The 23,589-nt window shown below is 48.3% G+C and overlaps 1 protein-coding gene across 1 annotated transcript in view; it reads right to left on the bottom strand.

The window, feature by feature from the left end:
* The window catches only part of LOC119888490 (laminin subunit alpha-1-like), a 69,684-nt gene that overhangs the window by 11,930 nt on the left and 34,165 nt on the right, over nucleotides 1-23,589 (bottom strand). The window contains 28 exon segments of the mRNA XM_038699102.1: nucleotides 170-303; nucleotides 1,667-1,810; nucleotides 5,802-5,956; nucleotides 6,034-6,216; nucleotides 6,308-6,424; nucleotides 6,552-6,654; nucleotides 6,820-6,958; nucleotides 7,036-7,199; nucleotides 7,272-7,388; nucleotides 7,503-7,713; nucleotides 7,803-7,959; nucleotides 8,057-8,168; nucleotides 8,274-8,369; nucleotides 8,838-8,980; nucleotides 9,062-9,255; nucleotides 9,361-9,450; nucleotides 9,590-9,708; nucleotides 10,872-11,006; nucleotides 21,250-21,342; nucleotides 21,344-21,380; nucleotides 21,490-21,617; nucleotides 21,704-21,889; nucleotides 22,249-22,428; nucleotides 22,598-22,809; nucleotides 22,902-22,940; nucleotides 23,180-23,199; nucleotides 23,304-23,313; nucleotides 23,453-23,462. Of these exon segments, the coding sequence (XP_038555030.1) occupies nucleotides 170-303; nucleotides 1,667-1,810; nucleotides 5,802-5,956; nucleotides 6,034-6,216; nucleotides 6,308-6,424; nucleotides 6,552-6,654; nucleotides 6,820-6,958; nucleotides 7,036-7,199; nucleotides 7,272-7,388; nucleotides 7,503-7,713; nucleotides 7,803-7,959; nucleotides 8,057-8,168; nucleotides 8,274-8,369; nucleotides 8,838-8,980; nucleotides 9,062-9,255; nucleotides 9,361-9,450; nucleotides 9,590-9,708; nucleotides 10,872-11,006; nucleotides 21,250-21,342; nucleotides 21,344-21,380; nucleotides 21,490-21,617; nucleotides 21,704-21,889; nucleotides 22,249-22,428; nucleotides 22,598-22,809; nucleotides 22,902-22,940; nucleotides 23,180-23,199; nucleotides 23,304-23,313; nucleotides 23,453-23,462 (3,428 nt within the window).

Genomic DNA, 23,589 nt, shown 5'->3' with positions numbered 1-23,589 from the left:
CATGGTCTTCCTCAGCTGGTCCAGGACTCCTGGTCCATACTGGCTCAAAGGTTCGTTGTGATCAGGATGAAGTGAAACCGTGTACAGTCACATGACGCCTGCACGCCTTCATCTGCTGAGGAAGCTCATGTGAAGTGGTCGAAAGCCGTTGATGTTCAGGTGTGTTTACCGTGTAGCGTTGATTCTGGTCCATCTGTTGTTGGTGATGTCCAGTCCGGGAAAGTCCAGTCTGGTGCTGCCCGAACCCACGTCCCACAGCAGGGAAACCTTCCCATCATGCATCTCTACTGCCAGGAAGTCCACCTGAACACAGCAGACAGAAACAAAGGCTCGAGCTGTACTCGAAACTGCCTGCTGTACTAGCAGTGTGTACTGATGTAGGCTAAATGTAGTAGTACGCAAACAAAAGCACAATCTGCAGTGTGCATCGGACCAGTCTACCTCGCCAGCTGTGTCCCACCATGCTTTCTAATGCCGCATTCAGACCAAACGCAAATTTAATTAAACATTTGAACTGATGCTTTGTCAGGTCTGTCAGCAGGACAGCAGCTTCTAAAATGTTTGTTTTCTGAATGGAGTTCGGATCGATCAGGGCTATGCTACGCTAACTTGGTCACAGTAAAGTACAACGACAGCTGGCATAACGTTTCTGAGCTCACCAGGTAGTTCAACCTGCTCGCTCTCTTTTCTCCCAGTAACGTCCAGCTTTGTCCGGTTTTTATATAAATATGAAGTCGTAGTCCGACAGAGCTAACGACGCTAACAACACTAGAACCGGATGTGCACGGAAGCTGCTGAGAAGCTCCAGTGAAGATAAATCAACGTTTTAATCCCAAAAACTAAAGTAAAAAGCTAATTTAATAAAAGCAGTTTACTCTGAGCTCCTCCCGCGAGCAAACGGCGTAGCTGTCAGAGCAGAATCCAGTCCGACTACGGGTTTTTATTTGTCCAAAGGTTGCAGCGCTGCTCCTGCTCCTCTCCCCCAAGTTTAGCAGCTCTCAGCTCTCCCTCTCCACACATCGCTCTGAAGCCGTCGGTGACGTACGGACAATCTCAACACTGATAGGCTTTCGCGACTCAGCGACATGCTCACGCGAATTCCTTCGCATCGCCGGCCCTGCCCCCTTCGTGTCGCTTCTGTAAACTCACCGCCCCGAACGCTCGCTTCACTTTTGGTCTGAAAGCACCATAAAACCGGAAACCAGTAAAGCCCGGCCTAGAGTACTGCAAAATAAATATATTTAACAGTTTCATACTGCAGACTACTACGCAGTACGCAGTGTGTGTGTAGTACCGTGTGTAGTACCGTGTGCAGTACTGTGTGTAGTACCGTGTGTAGTACTGTGTGTAGTACTGTGTGCAGTACCGTGTGCAGTACCTTGTGTAGTACTGTGTGCATTACTGTGTGTAGTACTGTGTGTAGTACTGTGTGCAGTACTGTGTGTAGTACCGTGTGCAGTACTGTGTGTAGTACCGTGTGTAGTACTGTGTGTAGTACTGTGTGCAGTACTGTGTGCAGTACCGTGTGTAGTACCGTGTGCAGTACCGTGTGCAGTACCGTGTGCAGTACCGTGTGCAATACTGTGTGCAGTACCGTGTGCAGTACGGTGTGTAGTACTGTGTGCAGTACGGTGTGTAGTACTGTGTGCAGTACTGTGTGTAGTACCGTGGTGTTGCTGCCCAGGTAGAAGAGCAGGTTATCTGGACTGGACGTCTTCAGGATCAGACTCAGAGTGTTGAAGTTACTGGACTCAGTGGGTGGTCTGTAGGACCGAACACAGTCTCTGTCCGCCTGGACCGCCACCTTGATCTGATGACATCATCAACATCATCATTATCATCATCATCATGTGACTGTGACGTCTCTCGGTGGACAAACAGAGAGACAGGTTATTCTTATTTCACGTGAAGTATTTACAGAGATTCATGGATTTTCTGGCTGTTTAGAGTCGACGATAATAAAAACAAAGGATGTCCAGGAAGGTTCCCGGAGAACAGCAGCTAGCATAACGGCGCCCTGCGAGTCCTGACAGGTGAAGAGGGGGCAGGCGTCCCCTGTTTGGCGAGTAAGAACTGTTACCATCAGGCAGACGGTTCAGGGCGCCATCCCTCCAAGCCAACTAGTATCGTATGACTTAACAAACAATGAGATAAAAAAGCTGAACCTTAGTCTACCCCAGTGTGTACTCCCCAGTGTGTACTCCCCAGTGTGTACTCCCCAGTGTATACTCCCCAGTGTGTACTCCCCAGTGTGTACTCCCCAGTGTATACACCCCAGTGTATACTCCCCAGTTTGTACTCCCCAGTGTGTACTCCCCAGTGTGTACTCCCCAGTGTATACTCCCCAGTTTGTACTCCCCAGTGTGTACTCCCCAGTGTATACTCCCCAGTGTATACTCCCCAGTGTGTACTCCCCAGTGTGTACTCCCCAGTGTATACTCCCCAGTGTGTACTCCCCAGTGTGTACTCCCCAGTGTATACTCCCCAGTTTGTACTCCCCAGTGTGTACTCCCCAGTGTGTACTCCCCAGTGTATACTCCCCAGTGTGTACTCTCAAGTGTGTACTCCCCAGTGTGTACTTCTGTAAGTGTACTTGTGTGTGTGTGCTCCCCAGTGTGTGCTCCCCAGTGTGTACTCCCCAGTGTGTATACCCCAGTTTGTACTCCTCAGTGTGTATACCCCAGTTTGTACTCCTGAGTGTGTACTCCTGAGTGTGTACTCCTGAGTGTGTACTCCTGAGTGTGTACTCCTCAGTGTGTACTCCTCAGTGTGTACTTCTGTATGTGTACTTCCCAGTGTGTACTTCTGTATGTGTACTCCCCAGTGTGTACTCCCCAGTATGTACTTCTGTATGTGTACTCCCCAGTGTGTACTCTCAAGTGTGTATTCCCCAGTGTATACTCCCCAGTGTGTACTCCCCAGTGTGTACTCCCCAGTGTATACTCCCCAGTTTGTACTCCCCAGTGTGTACTCCCCAGTGTGTACTCCCCAGTGTATACTCCCCAGTGTGTACTCTCAAGTGTGTACTCCCCAGTGTGTACTTCTGTAAGTGTACTTGTGTGTGTGTGCTCCCCAGTGTGTGCTCCCCAGTGTGTACTCCCCAGTGTGTATACCCCAGTTTGTACTCCTCAGTGTGTATACCCCAGTTTGTACTCCTGAGTGTGTACTCCTGAGTGTGTACTCCTGAGTGTGTACTCCTGAGTGTGTACTCCTCAGTGTGTACTCCTCAGTGTGTACTTCTGTATGTGTACTTCCCAGTGTGTACTTCTGTATGTGTACTCCCCAGTGTGTACTCCCCAGTATGTACTTCTGTATGTGTACTCCCCAGTGTGTACTCTCAAGTGTGTATTCCCCAGTGTGCACTCCCCATTGTGTACTTCTGTAAGTGTACTTGTGTGTGTGTACTCCCCAGTGTGTACTTGTGTGTGTGTGTACCTCCCAGTGTGTACTTCTGTAAGTGTACTTGGGTGTGTGTACTCCCCAGTGTGTACTTGTGTGTGTGTGTACTTCCCAGTGTGTACATCTGTAAGTGTGTTCTGTAAGTATACTTGTGTGTGTACTTCTGTAAGTGCTTGTGTGTGTACTTCTGTATGTGTATTCCTGTTTGTGTACTCCCCAGTGTACTCTCCAGTGTGTACTTCTGTATGTGTACTCCTGTATGTGTACTCCCCATTGTGTACTTCTATACGTGTACTTTCTCAGTGTGTACTTCTGTATGTGTACTCCCCAGTGTGTACTCCTCAGTGTGTACTCCTTAGTGTGTATACCCCAGTTTGTACTCCCCAGTATGTACTTCTGTATGTGTACTCCCCACTGTGTACTCTCAAGTGTGTATTCCTCAGTGTGTACTTCCAAGTGTGTACTTCTGTATGTGTACTCCCCAGTGTGTACTCCCCAGTATGTACTTCTGTATGTGTACTCCCCAGTGTGTACTCTCAAGTGTGTATTCCCCAGTGTGTACTTCTGTAAGTGTACTTGTGTGTGTGTACTCCCCAGTGTGTACTCCCCAGTGTGTACTCCCCAGTGTGTACTCCCCAGTGTGTACTCCTCAGTGTGTACTTCTGTATGTGTACTTCCCAGTGTGTACTTCTGTATGTGTACTCCCCAGTGTGTACTCCCCAGTATGTACTTCTGTATGTGTACTCCCCAGTGTGTACTCTCAAGTGTGTATTCCCCAGTGTGCACTCCCCATTGTGTACTTCTGTAAGTGTACTTGTGTGTATGTACTCCCCAGTGTGTACTTGTGTGTGTGTACCTCCCAGTGTGTACTTCTGTAAGTGTACTTGTGTGTACTTCTGTAAGTGTACTTGGGTGTGTGTACTCCCCAGTGTGTACTTGTGTGTGTGTGTGTACTTCCCAGTGTGTACATCTGTAAGTGTACTTGTGTGTACTTCTGTAAGTGTACTTGGGTGTGTGTACTCCCCAGTGTGTACTTCTGTAAGTATACTTGTGTGTGTACTTCTGTAAGTGCTTGTGTGTGTACTTCTGTATGTGTATTCCTGTTTGTGTACTCCCCAGTGTACTCTCCAGTGTGTACTTCTGTATGTGTACTCCTGTATGTGTACTCCCCAGTGTGTACTCCCCAGTGTGTACTCCTTAGTGTGTATACCCCAGTTTGTACTCCCCAGTATGTACTTCTGTATGTGTACTCCCCACTGTGTACTCTCAAGTGTGTATTCTCAAGTGTGTATTCCTCAGTGTGTACTTCCAAGTGTGTACTTCTGTATGTGTACTCCCCATTGTGTACTTCTATACGTGTACTTCCTCAGTGTGTACTTCTGTATGTGTACTCCCCATTGTGTACTTCTATACGTGTACTTCCTCAGTGTGTACTTCTGTATGTGTACTTCCAAGTGTGTACTTCTGTATGTGTACTCCCCAGTATGTACTTCTGTATTTGTACTCCCCAGTGTGTACTCTCAAGTGTGTATTCCCCAGTGTGCACTCCCCAGTGTGTACTTCTGTAAGTGTACTTGTGTGTGTGTACTCCCCAGTGTGTACTTCTGTAAGTGTACTTGTGTGTGTGTGTACTTCCCAGTGTGTACTTCTGTAAGTGTACTTGTGTGTACTTCTGTAAGTGTACTTGGGTGTGTACTTCTGTAAGTGTACTTGGGTGTGTGTACTCCCCAGTGTGTACTTCTGTAAGTATACTTGTGTGTGTACTTCTGTAAGTGTACTTGTGTGAGTGCACTTCTCTATGTGTACTTCTGTGTGTGTTTACTTCTCCATGTGTACTCCCCAGTGTGTGTACTTCTGTATGTGTACTTGTGTGTGTACTTCTTTATGTGTACTTGTGTGTGTGTACTTGTGTGTGTACTCCCCAGTGTGTGTACTTCCCTAAGTGTACTCCCCAGTGTGTACTTCTCTATGTGTACTCCCCAGTGTGTACTTCTCTTAGTGTACTCCCCAGTGTGTACTCCCAAGTGTGTACTCACTAGTGTACTCCCCAGTGTGTGTACTCCCCAGTGTATACTTCTCTAAGTGTACTCCCCAGTGTACTTCTCTATGTGTACTCCCCAGTGTGTACTCCCCAGTGTGTACTTCTCTAAGTGTACTCCCCAGCGTGTACTCCCCAGTGTACTTCTCTATGGGTACTCCCCAGTGTGTACTTCTCTAAGTGTACTCCCCAGTGTGTACTTCTCTAAGTGTACTCCCCAGTGTGTACTTCTCTAAGTGTACTCCCCAGTGTGTGTACTCCCCAGTGTGTACTTCTCTAAGTGTACTCCCCAGTGTGTACTTCTCTAAGTGTACTCCCCAGTGTGTGTACTCCCCAGTGTGTACTTGTGAGTGTGTCTATGTACCGAGGCGGCCTGCCTCCTGGCCTGATCGATCAGCTCTTTGATGTCAGACAGATTCCGGCTCAGTGTTTCTCCCAGCATGCTCAGTGGCTTTATCCGGTCCATCAGGCGCTCTGTACGACGCTCCGCCTCCTCCAGCTTATGCTGCATCTCATTGGCTGAGCACACAAGAAACAGGAAGTGAACACGTCTGTCGTCTTTATACGGTCGATCTTAATGAGCGTTGGTGACTGACCTGCGGCTTGAGTGCGAGTCACCAGCTGGTTGGTCTCCCTCACTGTGTTGTTGGTGTTTTCCACCACAGAAGAAGAATCCCGCAGCTGCTGTCTGAGTCTGTGCAGCCGCTGCAGCGCCTCCTGCAGGCCGGAGCTCGCCGCTGCCGCCTGAAGCTGCACCTGCTGCAGCGCCACGGACGAACCTGACGGACAGGATCGTATGGATCGGTACAGACAGATCGACAGGGTAAATTACTGATACGTGAGGGGGCGGAGCCTGAAACACCATCTCACCGTTAGAGAGACTCTGCAGCTCTGTGATTGGCTGACGGAGGAGGAGGCTGGAGTTCCGGACACTCTCTCTGACCAATCCCAGTCTACTGTATATCCTCGAGACATCCAGCTGCAGGACTGGAAGACAGACAGAGAGACCGCGGACACGGCGAGGTGAAGTCATTGGACACCATGAGGAGACACGTGTTCATGTGAGGAAGGTCGTAGCCTCCTCAGCGCTCCAACATGGACGCCGGACACTAACCTTGAGCCGTCTCGTTGATTCGTCGACTTTCTTCTAGAAGAGCACAGCTGACATTCAGCTTGGCCCCGCCCTCCTCTGACAGCGGCTGCTCTGATTGGACGCTCTGAAACACAGAAGGCTGGCTCAACTGGGTGTCAATGTGTGATGTCATTGAGCAAAAATGCTGCATTGGCCAATCAGATCCGTGCAGGCACACGTCAACATGTCAGGTGACGGCAGTGTCTCTCCAGTTTACCTGCGTAACACAGGTGTGTCTTCACACGCTTACCATGTTGAGAGCGAGGGAGGCGGAGACGCGGGCGATCGAGGCCGCCTGCTGGGCAGAGTCAACACGTTCTGTGATGTCACTGTCCAGCTGACCCAATCGGCTACCGTTCTGAGAAACGTTACACACTGACGACAGAGACCTGAGAGAGAAGACGGCGAGGTTAATTTTTATCACGCGCACACACGCACATGCGCACGCACACACTTGCACGGTTACCTGTGCAGGGAGTGGGCGTGGCTCTGCAGCAGCTGGGCGTGGCTTTCTGCACGGTAAACGTTCTCCGGAGCGTCCGTCTTTCTCAGTCCAACAACCAAAGTGTCCACCTGCTTCGCCAGCAGGGGGCGCCACTGATCCACCTGCCCGCTGAACACCTCCACCTGCTGCACACACAGGTGTGTTAGTACAGAGTCACGAGTCATACGGTCGGCGTCGGCGTCAGCAGAGGCTCTCACCGCGGTGGTGTTGGTCAATTCCTCCGTCAGGCTGACAGTGTCGTCCAGCAGCATCTGGCTGTCCTCCATCACGCCGTCCACAGAGAGACACACCTGAGTCAGGTTCTGATGGAGAGACTGACGCAGGGAGGAGACGCCGTTACATCATTACATCAGAGACGACCTCGACGGGTGCAGTGTGACATCATCACAGCAGGTTAAATACCTTTATTTATGTGTGTGTGTGTTCACCTGGTAGTGGAGCAGTAGAGTGTGTGTGGCGTCCAGCAGAGTGTGTGTGTCTGTGTTTCGTTCTGCTGCCTCGCTCAGGTGTGTGCGCGTGTGTTGCAGTGTTTCCATGCCAGCGGTGAGAGCAGCAGAAAGGGGGCGGAGCCTGTTGTCCACCGCCACCTTTCTGGACAGGAAGTCCACCTGCAGCGAGGTGAGGAGAGGCTGTGCGAGGCTGCAGGGAGAGAGAGAGAGAGAGGGCGGGCGGTCAAACTAAACGTAGAAAAGTCAAACTGCTTTTATTTCTCAAACACACAAACACACCTGAGCTCCTGATTGGCTGAGATGCTGGCAGCCGTCAGGTTGACAGCTCTGATGGTTTCCAACATGGACTCCACCTCCTTCAGCAGACGCATTTGATTGGCTGAATCCAGCTCCTCTTCTGTGGTCTGGTTCAGATGCCCCGCCTCCCTCTGAAGCACTGGGCCAATCAGATGTCAGAGTTCTTATTTGTTAAGGTGATGATGTCACTTGTGATGCGTTAACGGTCACACTGTTTATTTCCTGTTATTGTTTACCCTGGATGTTGTCCTGAAGGCTGCTGATGTTCTCCAGCAGCAGTGCACCCTGGGAAAGGGTGTCATTGGTGGACACACCCACTTTGTCCAGGACATTAGACAGACGTGTGACCTAGCCAATCAGGAGTCAGGAAAATATGAAACACCCACAATCCTCTGCAGTTATAACAGATTTATTACATCATAATGAGCCCTGAACACAGTGAATCGTGGGTACCTGCTGTAGCAGAGCGCTGAGGTCAGAGGTCACGTGACTCAGCTCGTCTTCCACTCTGGACAGACGCAGAGCGAGCGAGCGGTTTCCCGACTCCACCTGTACAAACACAGCAGTCTTTGTGAGACCTCCACGCCACCAGAGGGCAGCGCCGCGCACACAGACGGGATAAAAGAAGGGGAGGGGCTAAAACACCTTAACCTCCCCCGGCTGCAGAAAGAAGTCTTTCCCTCAGTAAACATTTTCCTGATGAGTTTCTGGTCTCAGTCGCTAGTTTCAAGTCACAGCATGATGTTCATTTAGTAAATTATGGTCCCATTTAGAGGAACAGAGACCAGGAAGCAGGGGAGGCTTTAGGGCGGGGCTACAAGCTGGCTGACAGGTCTCTACCACGGCAACCTGTCAATCATAGCAATACGTATCTCCCCGCAGCTCTGCTCTTGCGTCCAAATTATGGCCAAAATGCCAAACTGGAGACTTCAAAGCCACAAAGCAACGGGTGACATCACATGGCCACACCCACTTCCTTCATACAGTCTGCGGCTGCCGGTCACCAGGTGTGCTTACCTGGATGTCTCTGGTCTGGTTCTCCAGTGACACCAGCTGGCTGTAGGGCGCCAAGGCCACGCCGCTCAGGTTGACAGACAGGAAGTGCTTGTGTATGATGTCCAGGTCGTCCAGCAGGAGGCCGGTGCACTCGTCATCACACGCTGCACACAAACACAAAGACGTCACCACTGACAACACGCAACAAGTATGTGTGTGTGTGTGTGTGTGTCGGCGTTACTCACACACACACTCTCCTCCCTGCAGGACGTGGCGCTCGTCACACCGGTCACAGGACTGACCTTTGACCCCGGCCTTGCACTCACACTGTCCGCTCTGCGTGTCACACAGCGGCTGCAGAGAGCCCCACCCGCTGCAGCTGCACGGCGAGCACACGCCGCCCGGCACCGACGGCTCACCGTAGTAACCAACAGAACACCTGCAGGACGACAGCTCACAGTCAGCGTGGCGATCGACCATCAGGTGATGTCACCGTCCGTGCTGATCCCTCAGGCGTAGAGACCAGTGTGATGTAATGACTCACCTCTCGCAGTACCTCCCCTCGTAGCCCGTCTGACAGGCGGTGCAGCGGAAATCACCAAGCGCTCCGTCTGACACGCAGGTGGGGCTGAAACTGCACACACTCAAAGTTAAAGTCCGAAATGCCAGAGAAACAGTTAGGTGTGACCACTTCCTGTAGTTTCTAATCTTTAACCTGACTCAAGTCCCTCACCAGGAATGACAGAATTTTCCAGGACAGCGTGCAGTGTTACCTGTTGTGCCGTAGGGGGCAGGCACACAGCGAGCAGTCAATGATGGAGCCGCTGACGTTCCCATAATACCCCGGGGCACACAGCTCACAGCTCCGCCCACTGGTGTGATGCTGACAGCCCTGAAAAAAAAGTGTCCCATCTCTCTGTTAGCATGTGTTAGCATGTGTTGGTAGGTGTTAGCATGTTACCTGACAGTGTCCCGTCTCTCTGTTAGCACGTGTTAGTATGTGTTGGCAGGTGTTAGCATGTTACCTGACAGTGTCCCGTCTCTCTGTTAGCATGTGTTAGCATGTGTTGGTAGGTGTTAGCATGTTACCTGACAGTGTCCCGTCTCTCTGTTAGCATGTGTTAGCAAGTGTTGGTAGGTGTTAGCATGTTACCTGACAGTGTCCCGTCTCTCTGTTAGCATGTGTTAGCAAGTGTTGGTAGGTGTTAGCATGTTACCTGACAGTGTCCCGTCTCTCTGTTAGCATGTGTTAGCATGTGTTGGTAGGTGTTAGCATGTTACCTGACAGTGTCCCGTCTCTCTGTTAGCATGTGTTAGCAAGTGTTGGTAGGTGTTAGCATGTTACCTGACAGTGTCCCGTCTCTCTGTTAGCATGTGTTAGCAAGTGTTGGTAGGTGTTAGCATGTTACCTGACAGTGTCCTGTCTCTCTGTTAGCATGTGTTAGCATGTATTAGCAAGTGTTGGTAGGTGTTAGCATGTTACCTGACAGTGTCCTGTCTCTCTGTTAGCATGTGTTAGCATGTATTAGCAAGTGTTGGTAGGTGTTAGCATGTTACCTGACAGTGTCCCGTCTCTCTGTTAGCATGTGTTAGCATGTATTAGCAAGTGTTGGTAGGTGTTAGCATGTTACCTGACAGTGTCCTGTCTCTCTGTTAGCATGTGTTAGCATGTATTAGCAAGTGTTGGCAGGTGTTAGCATGTTACCTGACAGTGTCCTGTCTCTCTGTTAGCATGTATTAGCAAGTGTTGGCAGGTGTTAGCATGTTACCTGACAGTGTCCTGTCTCTCTGTTAGCATGTGTTAGCATGTATTAGCAAGTGTTGGTAGGTGTTAGCATGTTACCTGACAGTGTCCTGTCTCTCTGTTAGCATGTGTTAGCAAGTGTTGGTAGGTGTTAGCATGTTACCTGACAGTGTCCCGTCTCTCTGTTAGCATCTGTTAGCATGTGTTAGCAAGTGTTGGCAGGTGTTAGCATGTTACCTGACAGTGTCCCGTCTCTCTGTTAGCATGTGTTAGCATGTGTTAGCAAGTGTTGGCAGGTGTTAGCATGTTACCTGACAGTGTCCCGTCTCCGGCTCGCAGATCTCACTGTGGTTGTTGCAGCGACATTGAACACACGGACGAACAAACTTCTGACTCTGAGACGACAACTCAGACAGAGGCTGACGGAAAAAACCTGCAGCACACTCCTGCAGACAGATGGGTCAGAGAGAGAGAGAGACGGGTCAGAGAAAGAGAGACAGGGACTGTGCCCTGGTGGTGGGAACCTAATGTTTTGGAGTTGTTTTTCAGTGGACCAGGGGACCTAATCACAGTAAACGGCACCATGAAAAAGGAGCAAAACTCTCAACAACAACAACATCAGGCAGTCTGCAGAGAAACTTGGCCTTTGGGACCAGTGGACATTTCAGCACGACAACGACCCAAAACACACAGCAGAGTCCTGACTTAAATCCCATTGAGCATCTGTGGAGGGAGCTAAAGATCAGGGTGATGGCAAGGAGACCCTCCAACCTGAGAGAGCTGGAGCTCATCGCTAAAGATGAATGGGCAAAAATACCAGTTAAGACAATTATAGCAAGCGTTTGATTGCTGTAATAGCCAGTAAAGGCCAATAAAGGCTTTTCGATTGATTATTGAGACGGTATGAGTCATTTTGGACATGCCACTTTTTGTTCAAATGTAAACAAAAGATGAGTTATAATTTTTTCCACAATGATGCCTCTTGTACATCGTCTTATTATCTTCTGGGAGATGCCTGTGTCATTTCTAATCAAGAAACAACTTGCTGGTTGAATAAAAGTAACTTTAAGTCAAGAGTTTGCCAGGGGTATGAATCATTTCGGGCTTGACTGTAGCTGCAGAGACCTCTTAGAGACACAATCGTTCATAGTTTAGCACGTTGGATATCATTTTAAACGAATAGTAATATTCTTAACAGTATTTCACACATGATACACTCTAAAATGTCACTCAAAGTTTAATATTTTATTCATTTACCTACAACACAATTTTCCTTTTCGTTTGTTACTAGTATAATTTTTTATACTATTTATACATCAATCTAGTTTACTATTATTAGGGCCCGAGCACAACCGTGCGAGGTCCCTATTGAATTTGCTCGGATTATATATATATATATATATAAATATATATATTTAGGGCCCGAGCACGACCGTGCGAGGTCCCTATTGAATTTGCTCGGATTATATATATATATATAAATATATATATATTTTTTATTTTTTTCTGCAAAGTAGGCCCAAATGACATGGCCTAAACATACTCGAAAACTCACCAAAATTTGCAAACATGTCAGAACCGGTGAAAAATTTCGTATTCTACAAGTTTCGCACATGGGCGTGGCAAAATGACTCGCTAGCGCCACCTAGAAAATTGGAAAAGATTAGCCCCTCGTTCACGTTCAACCTACATGTACGAAATTTTCTGGGGACATGTATCGTATCAAGACGCACAAAAAAGCCTCAAGAACCCATAGCCTAAAGTCAACAGGAAGTCGGCCATTTTGAATTTTACGGCCATTTTTGGATGATTTACACACTTCGTACTTTAACGAACTCCTCCTAGGGATTTAGTCGGATCAACGTCAAATTTCTGCTGTGCCTTCTAAAGGCATTGAAGATGAAAAGTTGTGCTATTTGCGAGTTTTCGTCAATGGGCGTGTCCGTGGCGTCAATGATTCGCTATGAAACAGGAAGTTGTTGTCTTCAGTGTACATGCTCACATCTGGACCAAACTGTACATCTAGGATGAGAGTCCCGCCCTGAACACATGTACATGCCGACATTCACCCACAGTCATAGCGCCACCTGCTGGCAACAGAAGTGACCTTTAACGAAGCAGCCCCCGCCGCACGTTTCACTTACGTGCACGAATTTTCTGTGGTACGTGTATCTTGTCCAGATGCACAAAAAAGTCTCTTGGAGCCATAGCCTAAACCCAACAGGAAGTCGGCCATTTTGAATTTTACGTCAAATTTTGGATGATTTACACACTTCGTACTTTAACGAACTCCTCCTAGGGATTTAGTCCGACCGACCTCAAATTTCTGCTGTGCCTTCTAAAGGCATTGAAGATGAAAAGTTGTGCTATTTGCGAGTTTTCGTCAATGGGTGTGTCCGTGCCGTGGCGTCAGAGATCAAGTCTTCGCCATGACACAGGAAGTTGTTGTAACTTCAGTGTACATGCTCACATCTGAACCAAACTTTACGTGCTTGATAACTCAAGGGGTCATCTTCTCTGCTATTGGTGGACCAGTCAGACAGGAGAGCTCCTACTCTGCCTGCAGACATCAACGATCTTGCCCCTCACACAGTCAGATGGCTTCCTTCAGTGCACTGAGGTGTTTAACAACTCTGAAGACAATACTACCAGCAATGTATTCCTTCTCTTTTCACGTAGACGCTCCGACAGACAGTGCTTTCAGTTTGCTGCATGCATGGACACAGAACTGCGGTATAGGGAGAAGCACACGGTCAGCTGGCTGCAGCTAAATCTGGAGTGCACTCGTATTCAATTCTGTATGGTAAATTCAGTTTTAACGGAGCAGAGCGAGCTGACAGGCAGAGTTAGAGACTTTTTCTGTCCGTTTCTCTCTTTACAAAGACGCATGTTGCAGTCAGAGTCTTCTCTAAGATGCGAGCACGACATACAACACAATTTATCAAATTACACAACGGATATACAGTATGAAAATAAGATTGATTGGATTATACTCACAGGAAGTATAAAACCTGTTACATGCGTCTATTAAAAGTAAAGTAACACAAAAATGTCCGGGAAATTACTTTACTTAGATTTAAGTACTGCAGTTGTACATTTGAAATACCTTCCTACCTTTCTGATAGGAAGCCTTCTTGAGGTGGTATAAAACATTTCTTCTTATATTCTGATTTGAGTTGTGGACAACTATGACCACATGAATAAAAAAATTAAACATTTCACTGCCCAAGTCAGTTATAACACAAGTCTTGTTCATCAGACTACATGCTGTACAGTATTTGTGGACAGATTTTGTCCCAGGATTTATTATGCATTTCTTCTTCTTCGTTGCATGATTTAGAATAATAAGGTGAGAAATGGGTCTATTCTGAGTTCATCCTGCACTGCAGCAGCTAATTAAGTCCATTTAATCCCAAAAACGCTTTTCTTTTAGGCAGGCTGGAGCAGAAAACAACTCACCTTTCTCAAGTTGTACAGTAATGTCACATGTGTATGAAGGTGGATCAAACAAGCTAATCTTAAATGTCAAAGTAGAGAGGAGCCTAGTAGGCCTATTTATTTTCATTCATTACACAATATGAATAAGCTATGCAGACAGTTGTAAAGAAAGAACATCTTTTTCTTCTGTTCTCTACTTGTTATAGTTACACAGTATTAGGGGTGTGGGCTGTATTAAAAGTATCCACTGTTCTCCCATGCTCTAACACACAGTAACGATGAAATGTGTGCTGTTCTCACATTCTTCCTCTGTATGTACACATAAACAACAAGGCAGGGAAATATAAAAGGAATTTATTTTATTGTTTGGGTACATTATTGTTCAGTGTACATGTTCACATCTGAAACAAACTTTACGTGCTTGATAACTCTCCCACCCCGCAGACATCTACACACCAATACCGATTTATATTCATAGCGGCAAGTGCTATGTAGCTCCACATAGGGGACACAGGAAGTGACATATAGCACATTCATGCGGCGTCGGAACCGCGTAGGAAATTCACAGCCGCACCGGCAGAGCTCCAGAATATGCAACTCGGCCGGCTCACACGCGGACACGCTTACAAGTGCAAGGGCCCGCCCAACGCTGCTTGCAGCTTTAATTATTATTTGTTTTTTAAGGTGTTTGTCTAATTTTTGAACAGATTACACTTGGAGATGAAATCGTTCACAATAACATGTTGGAACATTCGAGGTCTGAGATCATCAGCTTTAGGTTTAAAGAGCAGAAATCCAGATTTTAATAGCGAGTTAAAAGACTCTGACATCATAGTTTTACAGGAGACATGGTGCAGAGAAGATTTTTCCACTGGTCGTCCTCACGGCTACACTGACATTATTATACCATCAACAAAAAATCCCACAATAACCCAAGGCAGAGATTCAGGAGGCCTGATTATATGGTGTAAATCAGAACTGAGCCAGTCCATCACAGTTATTAAAGAAGAAGAAGCTAATATATGGTTGAAAATGAACAAACAGATGATTTGTGCTGAGCAACATGTCTACATGTGTGCCACCTATATACCTCCATCAGAATCCCCCTACTACAACCCAGATACTTTCTCTATTCTTGAGGAGGAAGTTAACCATTATGAAATCATGGGAAATGTGTTAATCTGTGGGGACTTGAACGCTCGAACAGGGGAAAGAGCTGCAACTATGAACACCCAGGGAGACAAACACTTACCTGGAAGCACCTGCTTCCCCCTCCCTGAATGTCCTGCTAGAAAGAGCTTTGACAAGCTGACTAACACAAGCGGTATGCAGCTTCTCCAGCTCTGCCGTACGCTTGGTCTGTACAGGGTCAACGGCGGGCTACGAGGGGACTGTCTGGGTCTGTACAGGGTCAACGGCGGGCTACGAGGGGACTGTCTGGGTCTGTACAGAGTCAACGGCGGGCTACGAGGGGACTCTCTGGGTCTGTACAGAGTCAACGGCGGGCTACGAGGGGACTGTCTGGGTCTGTACAGAGTCAACGGCGGGCTACGAGGGGACTGTCTGGGTCTGTACAGGGTCAACGGCGGGCTACGAGGGGACCCTCTGGGTCCGTACAGAGTTGACGGCGGGCTACGAGGGGACCCTCTGGGTCCGTACAGAGTTGACGGCGGGCTACGAGGGGACCCTCTGGGTCCGTACAGAGTTGACGGCAGGCTACGAGGGGACCCCCTGGGTCCGTACATGGTCAACGGCGGGCTAAGAGGGGACCCCCTGGGTCTGTACAGGGTCAACGGCGGGCTACGAGGGGACTCTCTGGGTCTGTACAGAGTCAACGGCGGGCTACGAGGGGACTGTCTGGGTCTGTACAGGGTCAACGGCGGGCTACGAGGGGACCCTCTGGGTCCGTACAGAGTTGACGGCGGGCTACGAGGGGACCCTCTGGGTCCGTACAGAGTGACGGCGGGCTACGAGGGGACCCTCTGGGTCCGTACAGAGTTGACGGCAGGCTACGAGGGGACCCCCTGGGTCCGTACATGGTCAACGGCGGGCTAAGAGGGGACCCCCTGGGTCTGTACAGGGTCAACGGCGGGCTACGAGGGGACTCTCTGGGTCCGTACATGGTCAACGGCGGGCTACGAGGGGACTCTCTGGGTCCGTACAGGGTCAACGGCGGGCTACGAGGGGACCCTCTGGGTCCGTACAGGGTCAACGGCAGGCTACGAGGGGACTCTCTGGGTCGCTACACTTACAGCTCAGCGCTTGGCAATAGTACGGTAGATTATTTCATTACAGATCTAGATCCAATGTCTTTCACAGTCAGCCCCCTCACACCCCTCTCAGACCACAGCAAAATCTCTATCTATCTGAAAAGGGCTCAGTCTAAGTCTGGGGCCCCTAGTGCCTGTGAACTGTTTAACAGCACATACCCATACAGATGGAGCCCAGACAGCATGGGGGTGTACCTAAAGGCACTGGAAAATCAAAACATACATGATTTAACTCATTTATTTCTAACTGAAACATTTCCCCAGAATAATTCTGGTGTAAATTCTGCTGTGGACAAAATCAATTCAATATTTCATCATTTGGCTTCATTGTCTAATTTGAAAGCCTCCAAACAAAAACCTCAACAAATGAACAATAACAAATGGTTTGACACTGAATGCAAAGACCTAAGGAAAACTTTAAGGAAAGTCCCTGAAATTGTTGGGCTTCTGTAAATAACATCATAGAGTTCGGTCTAGACCTGCTCTTTTATGAAAAGCGCTGTGAGAGAACTGTTGTTGCGATTTGGCGCTATATAAATAAAATTGAATTGAATTGAATTATCAAATGAAAAGCACAGGGACCCAGATAACCACAACATACGCTGTCAATATGAGGCCACTCTGAAACAATACAAGTACACCCTAAAAACTAAGAAAGGACACAGCAAGAAGCAGCTCTGTGAAACTGAGGAATCCATTGAGTCCAACCAGTTCTGGGAGAAATGGAACAACCTAAACAAAACCCAGCAGGATGAACTGGCGATCCAAGATGGAAATACTTGATTAATCACTTTAGTGAATTATACAGTAATATTACAAAAAATGATGATCAGTACAAGATATTCACGAAATGGAAAACTCTGGAGGCAGTGATAAAAAAAACAACCAGAACCCTCTAGATTACCCAGTAACAGAACAAGAATTAACAGAAGTCATCCAGTCCCTGAAAGGAAAAAAGCCTTGTGGTATTGATGGAATCCTCAACGAAATGATCAAATACTCAGACCATAAAATCAAATATACTAAAACTATTCAATACTATTCTAGCAACTGGAACTTTTCCAGACATCTGGAACAAAGGTTTAATAACCCCAATTCATAAATCCTCTCTGCAGTAACAAGTCCCCAACAGCCTCAGGACAGCAACACCAACTCAAGCAGACCAAACCAAATTATCAGCCTCAGAGGACAGGTAGAGACAGGGGACAGGTAGAGACAGGGGACAGGTAGAGACTCAGAGGACAGGTAGAGACAGGGGAAAGGTAGAGACTCAGAGGACAGGTAGAGACAGGGGAAAGGTAGAGACTCAGAGGACAGGTAGAGACAGTGGACAGGTAGAGACAGGGGACAGGTAGAGACTCAGAGGACAGGTAGAGACAGGGGACAGGTAGAGACTCAGAGGACAGGTAGAGACAGGGGAAAGGTAGAGACTCAGAGGACAGGTAGAGACAGGGGACAGGTAGAGACAGGGGAAAGGTAGAGACTCAGAGGACAGGTAGAGACAGGGGACAGGTAGAGACAGGGGACAGGTAGAGACTCAGAGGACAGGTAGAGACAGTGGACAGGTAGAGACAGGGGAAAGGTAGAGACTCAGAGGACAGGTACAGACAGTGGAAAGGTAGAGACTCAGAGGACAGGTAGAGACAGTGAACAGGTAGAGACAGGGGAAAGGTAGAGACTCAGAGGACAGGTAGAGACAGGGGACAGGTAGAGACTCAGAGGACAGGTAGAGACAGTGGACAGGTAGAGACGGGGAAAGGTAGAGACTCAGAGGACAGGTAGAGACAGGGGACAGGTAGAGACTCAGAGGACAGGTAGAGACAGGGGAAATGTAGAGACTCAGAGGACAGGTAGAGACAGGGGACAGGTAGAGACTCAGAGGACAGGTAGAGACAGTGGACAGGTAGAGACTCAGAGGACAGGTAGAGACAGGGGAAATGTAGAGACTCAGAGGACAGGTAGAGACAGGGGACAGGTAGAGACTCAGAGGACAGGTAGAGACAGTGGACAGGTAGAGACGGGGAAAGGTAGAGACTCAGAGGACAGGTAGAGACAGGGGACAGGTAGAGACAGGGGAAAGGTAGAGACTCAGAGGACAGGTAGAGACAGGGGACAGGTAGAGACTCAGAGGACAGGTAGAGACTCAGAGGACAGGTAGAGACTCAGAGGACAGGTAGAGAAAGTGGACAGGTAGAGACTCAGGGGACAGGTAGAGACAGGGGACAGGTAGAGACAGGGGAAAGGTAGAGACTCAGAGGACAGGTAGAGACAGGGGACAGGTAGAGACAGGGGACAGGTAGAGACTCAGAGGACAGGTAGAGACTCAGAGGACAGGTAGAGACTCAGAGGACAGGGAGAGACAGGGGACAGGTAGAGACAGGGGAAAGGTAGAGACTCAGAGGACAGGGAGAGACAGGGGACAGGTAGAGACAGGGGAAAGGTAGAGACTCAGAGGACAGGTAGAGACAGGGGACAGGTAGAGACAGGGGAAAGGTAGAGACTCAGAGGACAGGTAGAGACAGGGGACAGGTAGAGACAGGGGACAGGTAGAGACTCAGAGGACAGGTAGAGACAGTGGACAGGTAGAGACAGGGGAAAGGTAGAGACTCAGAGGACAGGTACAGACAGTGGAAAGGTAGAGACTCAGAGGACAGGTAGAGACAGTGGACAGGTAGAGACAGGGGAAAGGTAGAGACTCAGAGGAAAGGGAGAGACAGGGGACAGGTAGAGACTCAGAGGACAGGTAGAGACAGTGGACAGGTAGAGACGGGGAAAGGTAGAGACTCAGAGGACAGGTAGAGACAGGGGACAGGTAGAGACTCAGAGGACAGGTAGAGACAGGGGAAATGTAGAGACTCAGAGGACAGGTAGAGACAGGGGACAGGTAGAGACTCAGAGGACAGGTAGAGACAGTGGACAGGTAGAGACGGGGAAAGGTAGAGACTCAGAGGACAGGTAGAGACAGGGGACAGGTAGAGACAGGGGAAAGGTAGAGACTCAGAGGACAGGTAGAGACAGGGGACAGGTAGAGACTCAGAGGACAGGTAGAGACTCAGAGGACAGGTAGAGACTCAGAGGACAGGTAGAGAAAGTGGACAGGTAGAGACTCAGGGGAAAGGTAGAGACAGGGGACAGGTAGAGACAGGGGAAAGGTAGAGACTCAGAGGACAGGTAGAGACAGGGGACAGGTAGAGACAGGGGAAAGGTAGAGACTCAGAGGACAGGTAGAGACTCAGAGGACAGGTAGAGACTCAGAGGACAGGGAGAGACAGGGGACAGGTAGAGACAGGGGAAAGGTAGAGACTCAGAGGACAGGTAGAGACTCAGAGGACAGGTAGAGACAGGGGAAAGGTAGAGACTCAGAGGACAGGTAGAGACAGGGGACAGGTAGAGACAGGGGAAAGGTAGAGACTCAGAGGACAGGTAGAGACTCAGAGGACAGGTAGAGACTCAGAGGACAGGGAGAGACAGGGGACAGGTAGAGACAGGGGAAAGGTAGAGACTCAGAGGACAGGTAGAGACTCAGAGGACAGGTAGAGACTCAGAGGAAAGGGAGAGACAGGGGAAAGGTAGAGACTCAGAGGACAGGTAGAGATCAGAGGACAGGTAGAGACAGTGGACAGGTAGAGACAGGGGAAAGGTAGAGACTCAGAGGACAGGTAGAGACAGGGGACAGGTAGAGACAGGGGAAAGGTAGAGACTCAGAGGACAGGTAGAGACTCAGAGGACAGGTAGAGACAGTGGACAGGTAGAGACAGGGGAAAGGTAGAGACTCAGAGGACAGGTAGAGACAGGGGACAGGTAGAGACAGGGGAAAGGTAGAGACTCAGAGGACAGGTAGAGACTCAGAGGACAGGTAGAGACTCAGAGGACAGGGAGAGACAGGGGAAAGGTAGAGACTCAGAGGACAGGTAGAGACTCAGAGGACAGGGAGAGACAGGGGACAGGTAGAGACAGGGGAAAGGTAGAGACTCAGAGGACAGGTAGAGACAGGGGACAGGTAGAGACAGGGGAAAGGTAGAGACTCAGAGGACAGGTAGAGACTCAGAGGACAGGTAGAGACAGGGGACAGGTAGAGACAGAGCTGCACTTTCTAACCTCATGCCCTAAATATAAAACACAAAGACAAAAACACTTTGCAAACATTTTCCAAATATACCCGAATTCGAATTCATATCAGACACACAGAAACTCCCGTTTTAACTGGGAGAACAACCAGTGGAGCCTCAGACTGATAAATAATTGTACATTGTATAATTGTGATTGTTTGATATTTTAGTAATTGTTTTGTTTTTACTTTGATACTGATTTCCTTTTTTTAAAAAATTATTATTTTTTTTTTAATCAATTATTTATTTTTTATTTTTTGTCTATTAATACACACACACACACACACACGTTTACGGTATCTATTTATTTTATTTTAAGGTGTAATATATTTCATTTTTTAAAACACCACACACACACACAACACACTTACCGTTTTATTTATTATTTTTATTTTTAATGTATTTAATTTTTTTAACACAAAAACACACACACACACACACGCTTAATTACTTGTTTAATGAAATGTATGGGGTTGATTGTTCTTATGTAGTTTGTATGATGCTTTGGCATGTTGTGTTATACATTCATGCCAATAAAGCTAATTTGAATTTGAATTTGAGAGAGACCTGTAATTTTCTAATGCCCCTCCGAGACGCATTATCTCTGGATGGCACCGTCCTTTAACTCTCACATTAAACAATGAAGCGCCTTTTTGACCAACGTAACAAACTTCAGGATCGTCCCGTCTCTAATGAAAACCAGTCCAGCAGTTGATCTCTGCAGCTCCTTATTACCATCAGTCCATTAAGAGCTGATCCAGAATGCCCCCCCTGAGTCCAGGTTCTGATCGGGGTCTCTCTGCCTGCTAAAGGAGGTTTCAGCAGCGTACTGGCTGTTCTGGGGGCACCGTGGCGACACAGCGAGACCTTACCTGGCAGGACAGTCCGGCGTATCCAGGTGGACAGATGCAGGACTCGATCAGTCTGGCCACACCACCTCCAACATCTGACTCCTCCTCTAACCCCGCCCTCCACTGCTGTCTCCATGGTTATGTTAGAGATCCTTCGCAAAAAACAACGACTGTGTGTGTATATGTACACATGTATGTACAGTATGTGTACATATACATACATACATATACAGTATATGTGGAGTATGTCAGTATTAGTACCTGCTCTGCTGCAGTCTGCTCCCATACGAGGCCTTGATGATGATGTACTCGATGTTACTGATGACGGACATGAAGTCAGTGTGACTCACTGACCTCTCCGACACCGAGTTGAAATACCTCCACCGGTGCTGCAACACACACACACACACACACACACGTTAACAACCTGTAACATGTAAGCTGCTCCGCTTCCCATGAGTCCTTGCACCAATACCTCTGTCATTCTGATGTCGTGCTGTGTCCCGATGCCGTTGCTAGGGGCGACCATGTCAGTGTATATCACCAGCTTCCTTAGGGTCCCGCCCCTCATCAGGACCTGAGGCTCCTGATTGGACAGCCCCGAGCCCTCCTCAGCATAAAAGGTGACGACGTAAGACAGCAGGCCGCCGTACGACAGCAGCTACACAATGAAGTACAACACAGGGAGTCACTACACAGTCAGCTCACTCGCATTGTTAAAACAACACTCTCGGACACTACTCCCATCGTTATTTCGGCCCCGTTAAGTAATCATTGCCGTCGGACAATCAGTTTTTTCCTATCAGTGCGATGCATGATGGTATACACGGCTTGGTTAGTAACCATCGGTTGTGCACTACTTTTCAAAATGTATATAGGGTATACTAATTATCACTGTCCATTCAGACAGCACTACAAAATGGCGAGCTCACTATATAGTGAGTAGTGGGTGATTTCAGACACAGCTAAAGATGAACGTCAAGGGTTAATATTGTAAGTCAACAGTTTGGGCAACAGTACCTGGGCGCCTTCAAATTGGGGGGGCAGTCTCCAGTAGAGCGGGCCAACCAGCCCGGTGGTGTTGAGATGTCGGGTGTCGAGCAGCATGTCGCCGCCTTGCTGGTAAACACCAGATACTACACCCTGCAGGTTAGACTGACTGACCAATGGCAGGAGAGCAGCAGAGCGAGCCAGGCTGATCTGTAGAAGGAGGGGTTGGGGGGGGGGACCACAAAGTAAACAAAGTAAATGTTTACTTTGTGTTCTAGAAAAACTGGGTTCATGTACGTGGGTATACATTTATATATATATAGAAAGATGAATGTTGTATAAATGTACATATGTAGTACAGCTGTGTACTTGTACTCACAGGTACTCTGTAGAGTCCACCCTGCTCCTCACAGTCCCTGCTGAGTCCTGAACAGAAACACTGAGAGCAGCCGTCCGGACTCTCAGATGACAGAGCAAACCAACCAGAGACGCACTCCTCACAGCGGCGACCTGCCACGCCCACCTGGACACACACACACACACACACACACACAGAGCGTGATGTACAACGTGGTTTCAGAGGGTTTAGTCCTGAGACCTCCAGTCAGCTGTCTCTGAACCAGCACACTGAACCGTGGACTACAGTCCGCCCTCCCTCTGCTGCTTCTCCTGAGCTTTCTAACGGGGTTTCCTGATCTGAATCCAGGGCTTGAGGGCCCCATCTGAGTTAACACAAACACAAAAGAACAACACAGAACACCTAGAACACTAGAGAACACCAGAGAATCCAAGAGAACACCTAGAACACCTAGAACACTAGAGAACATCTAGAACACCACAGAACACCTAGAACACAAGAGAACATGTAGAACACGTAGAACACTAGAGAACACCAGAGAACACTTAGAACACAAGAGAACACCACAGGACACCTAGAACACAAGAGAACACCACAAAACACCAGAGAACACCACAGGACACCTAGAACACAAGAGAACATGTAGAACACATAGAACACTAGAGAACACCAGAGAACCCAAGAGAACACCTAGAACACCAGAGAACACCTAGAACACAAGAGAAACCACAGGACACCTAAAACACAGAGAACACCACAAAACACAGAGAACACCACAGGACACTAGAAACAAGAGAACATATAGAACACGTAGAACACTAGAGAACACCAGAGAACATCTAGAACACCACAGAACACCTAGACACAAGAGAACACCACAGGACACCTAGAACACAAGAGAACACCAGAGAAACACTAGAGAACACAGGAGAATCCAAGAGAACACCTAGAACACTAGAGAACACCTAGAACTGGCAGGTCCACCATGGTGCTCAGTGAGAGCAGGTTCACAC

This window comes from Micropterus salmoides, unplaced genomic scaffold, assembly GCF_014851395.1.
Source record: "Micropterus salmoides isolate LMB-PRFRI ecotype aquatic unplaced genomic scaffold, ASM1485139v1 Ms_hic_scaffold_1, whole genome shotgun sequence".
Lineage (NCBI taxonomy): Eukaryota > Metazoa > Chordata > Actinopteri > Centrarchiformes > Centrarchidae > Micropterus > Micropterus salmoides.
This window is presented reverse-complemented; position numbering and strand designations above follow the sequence as displayed.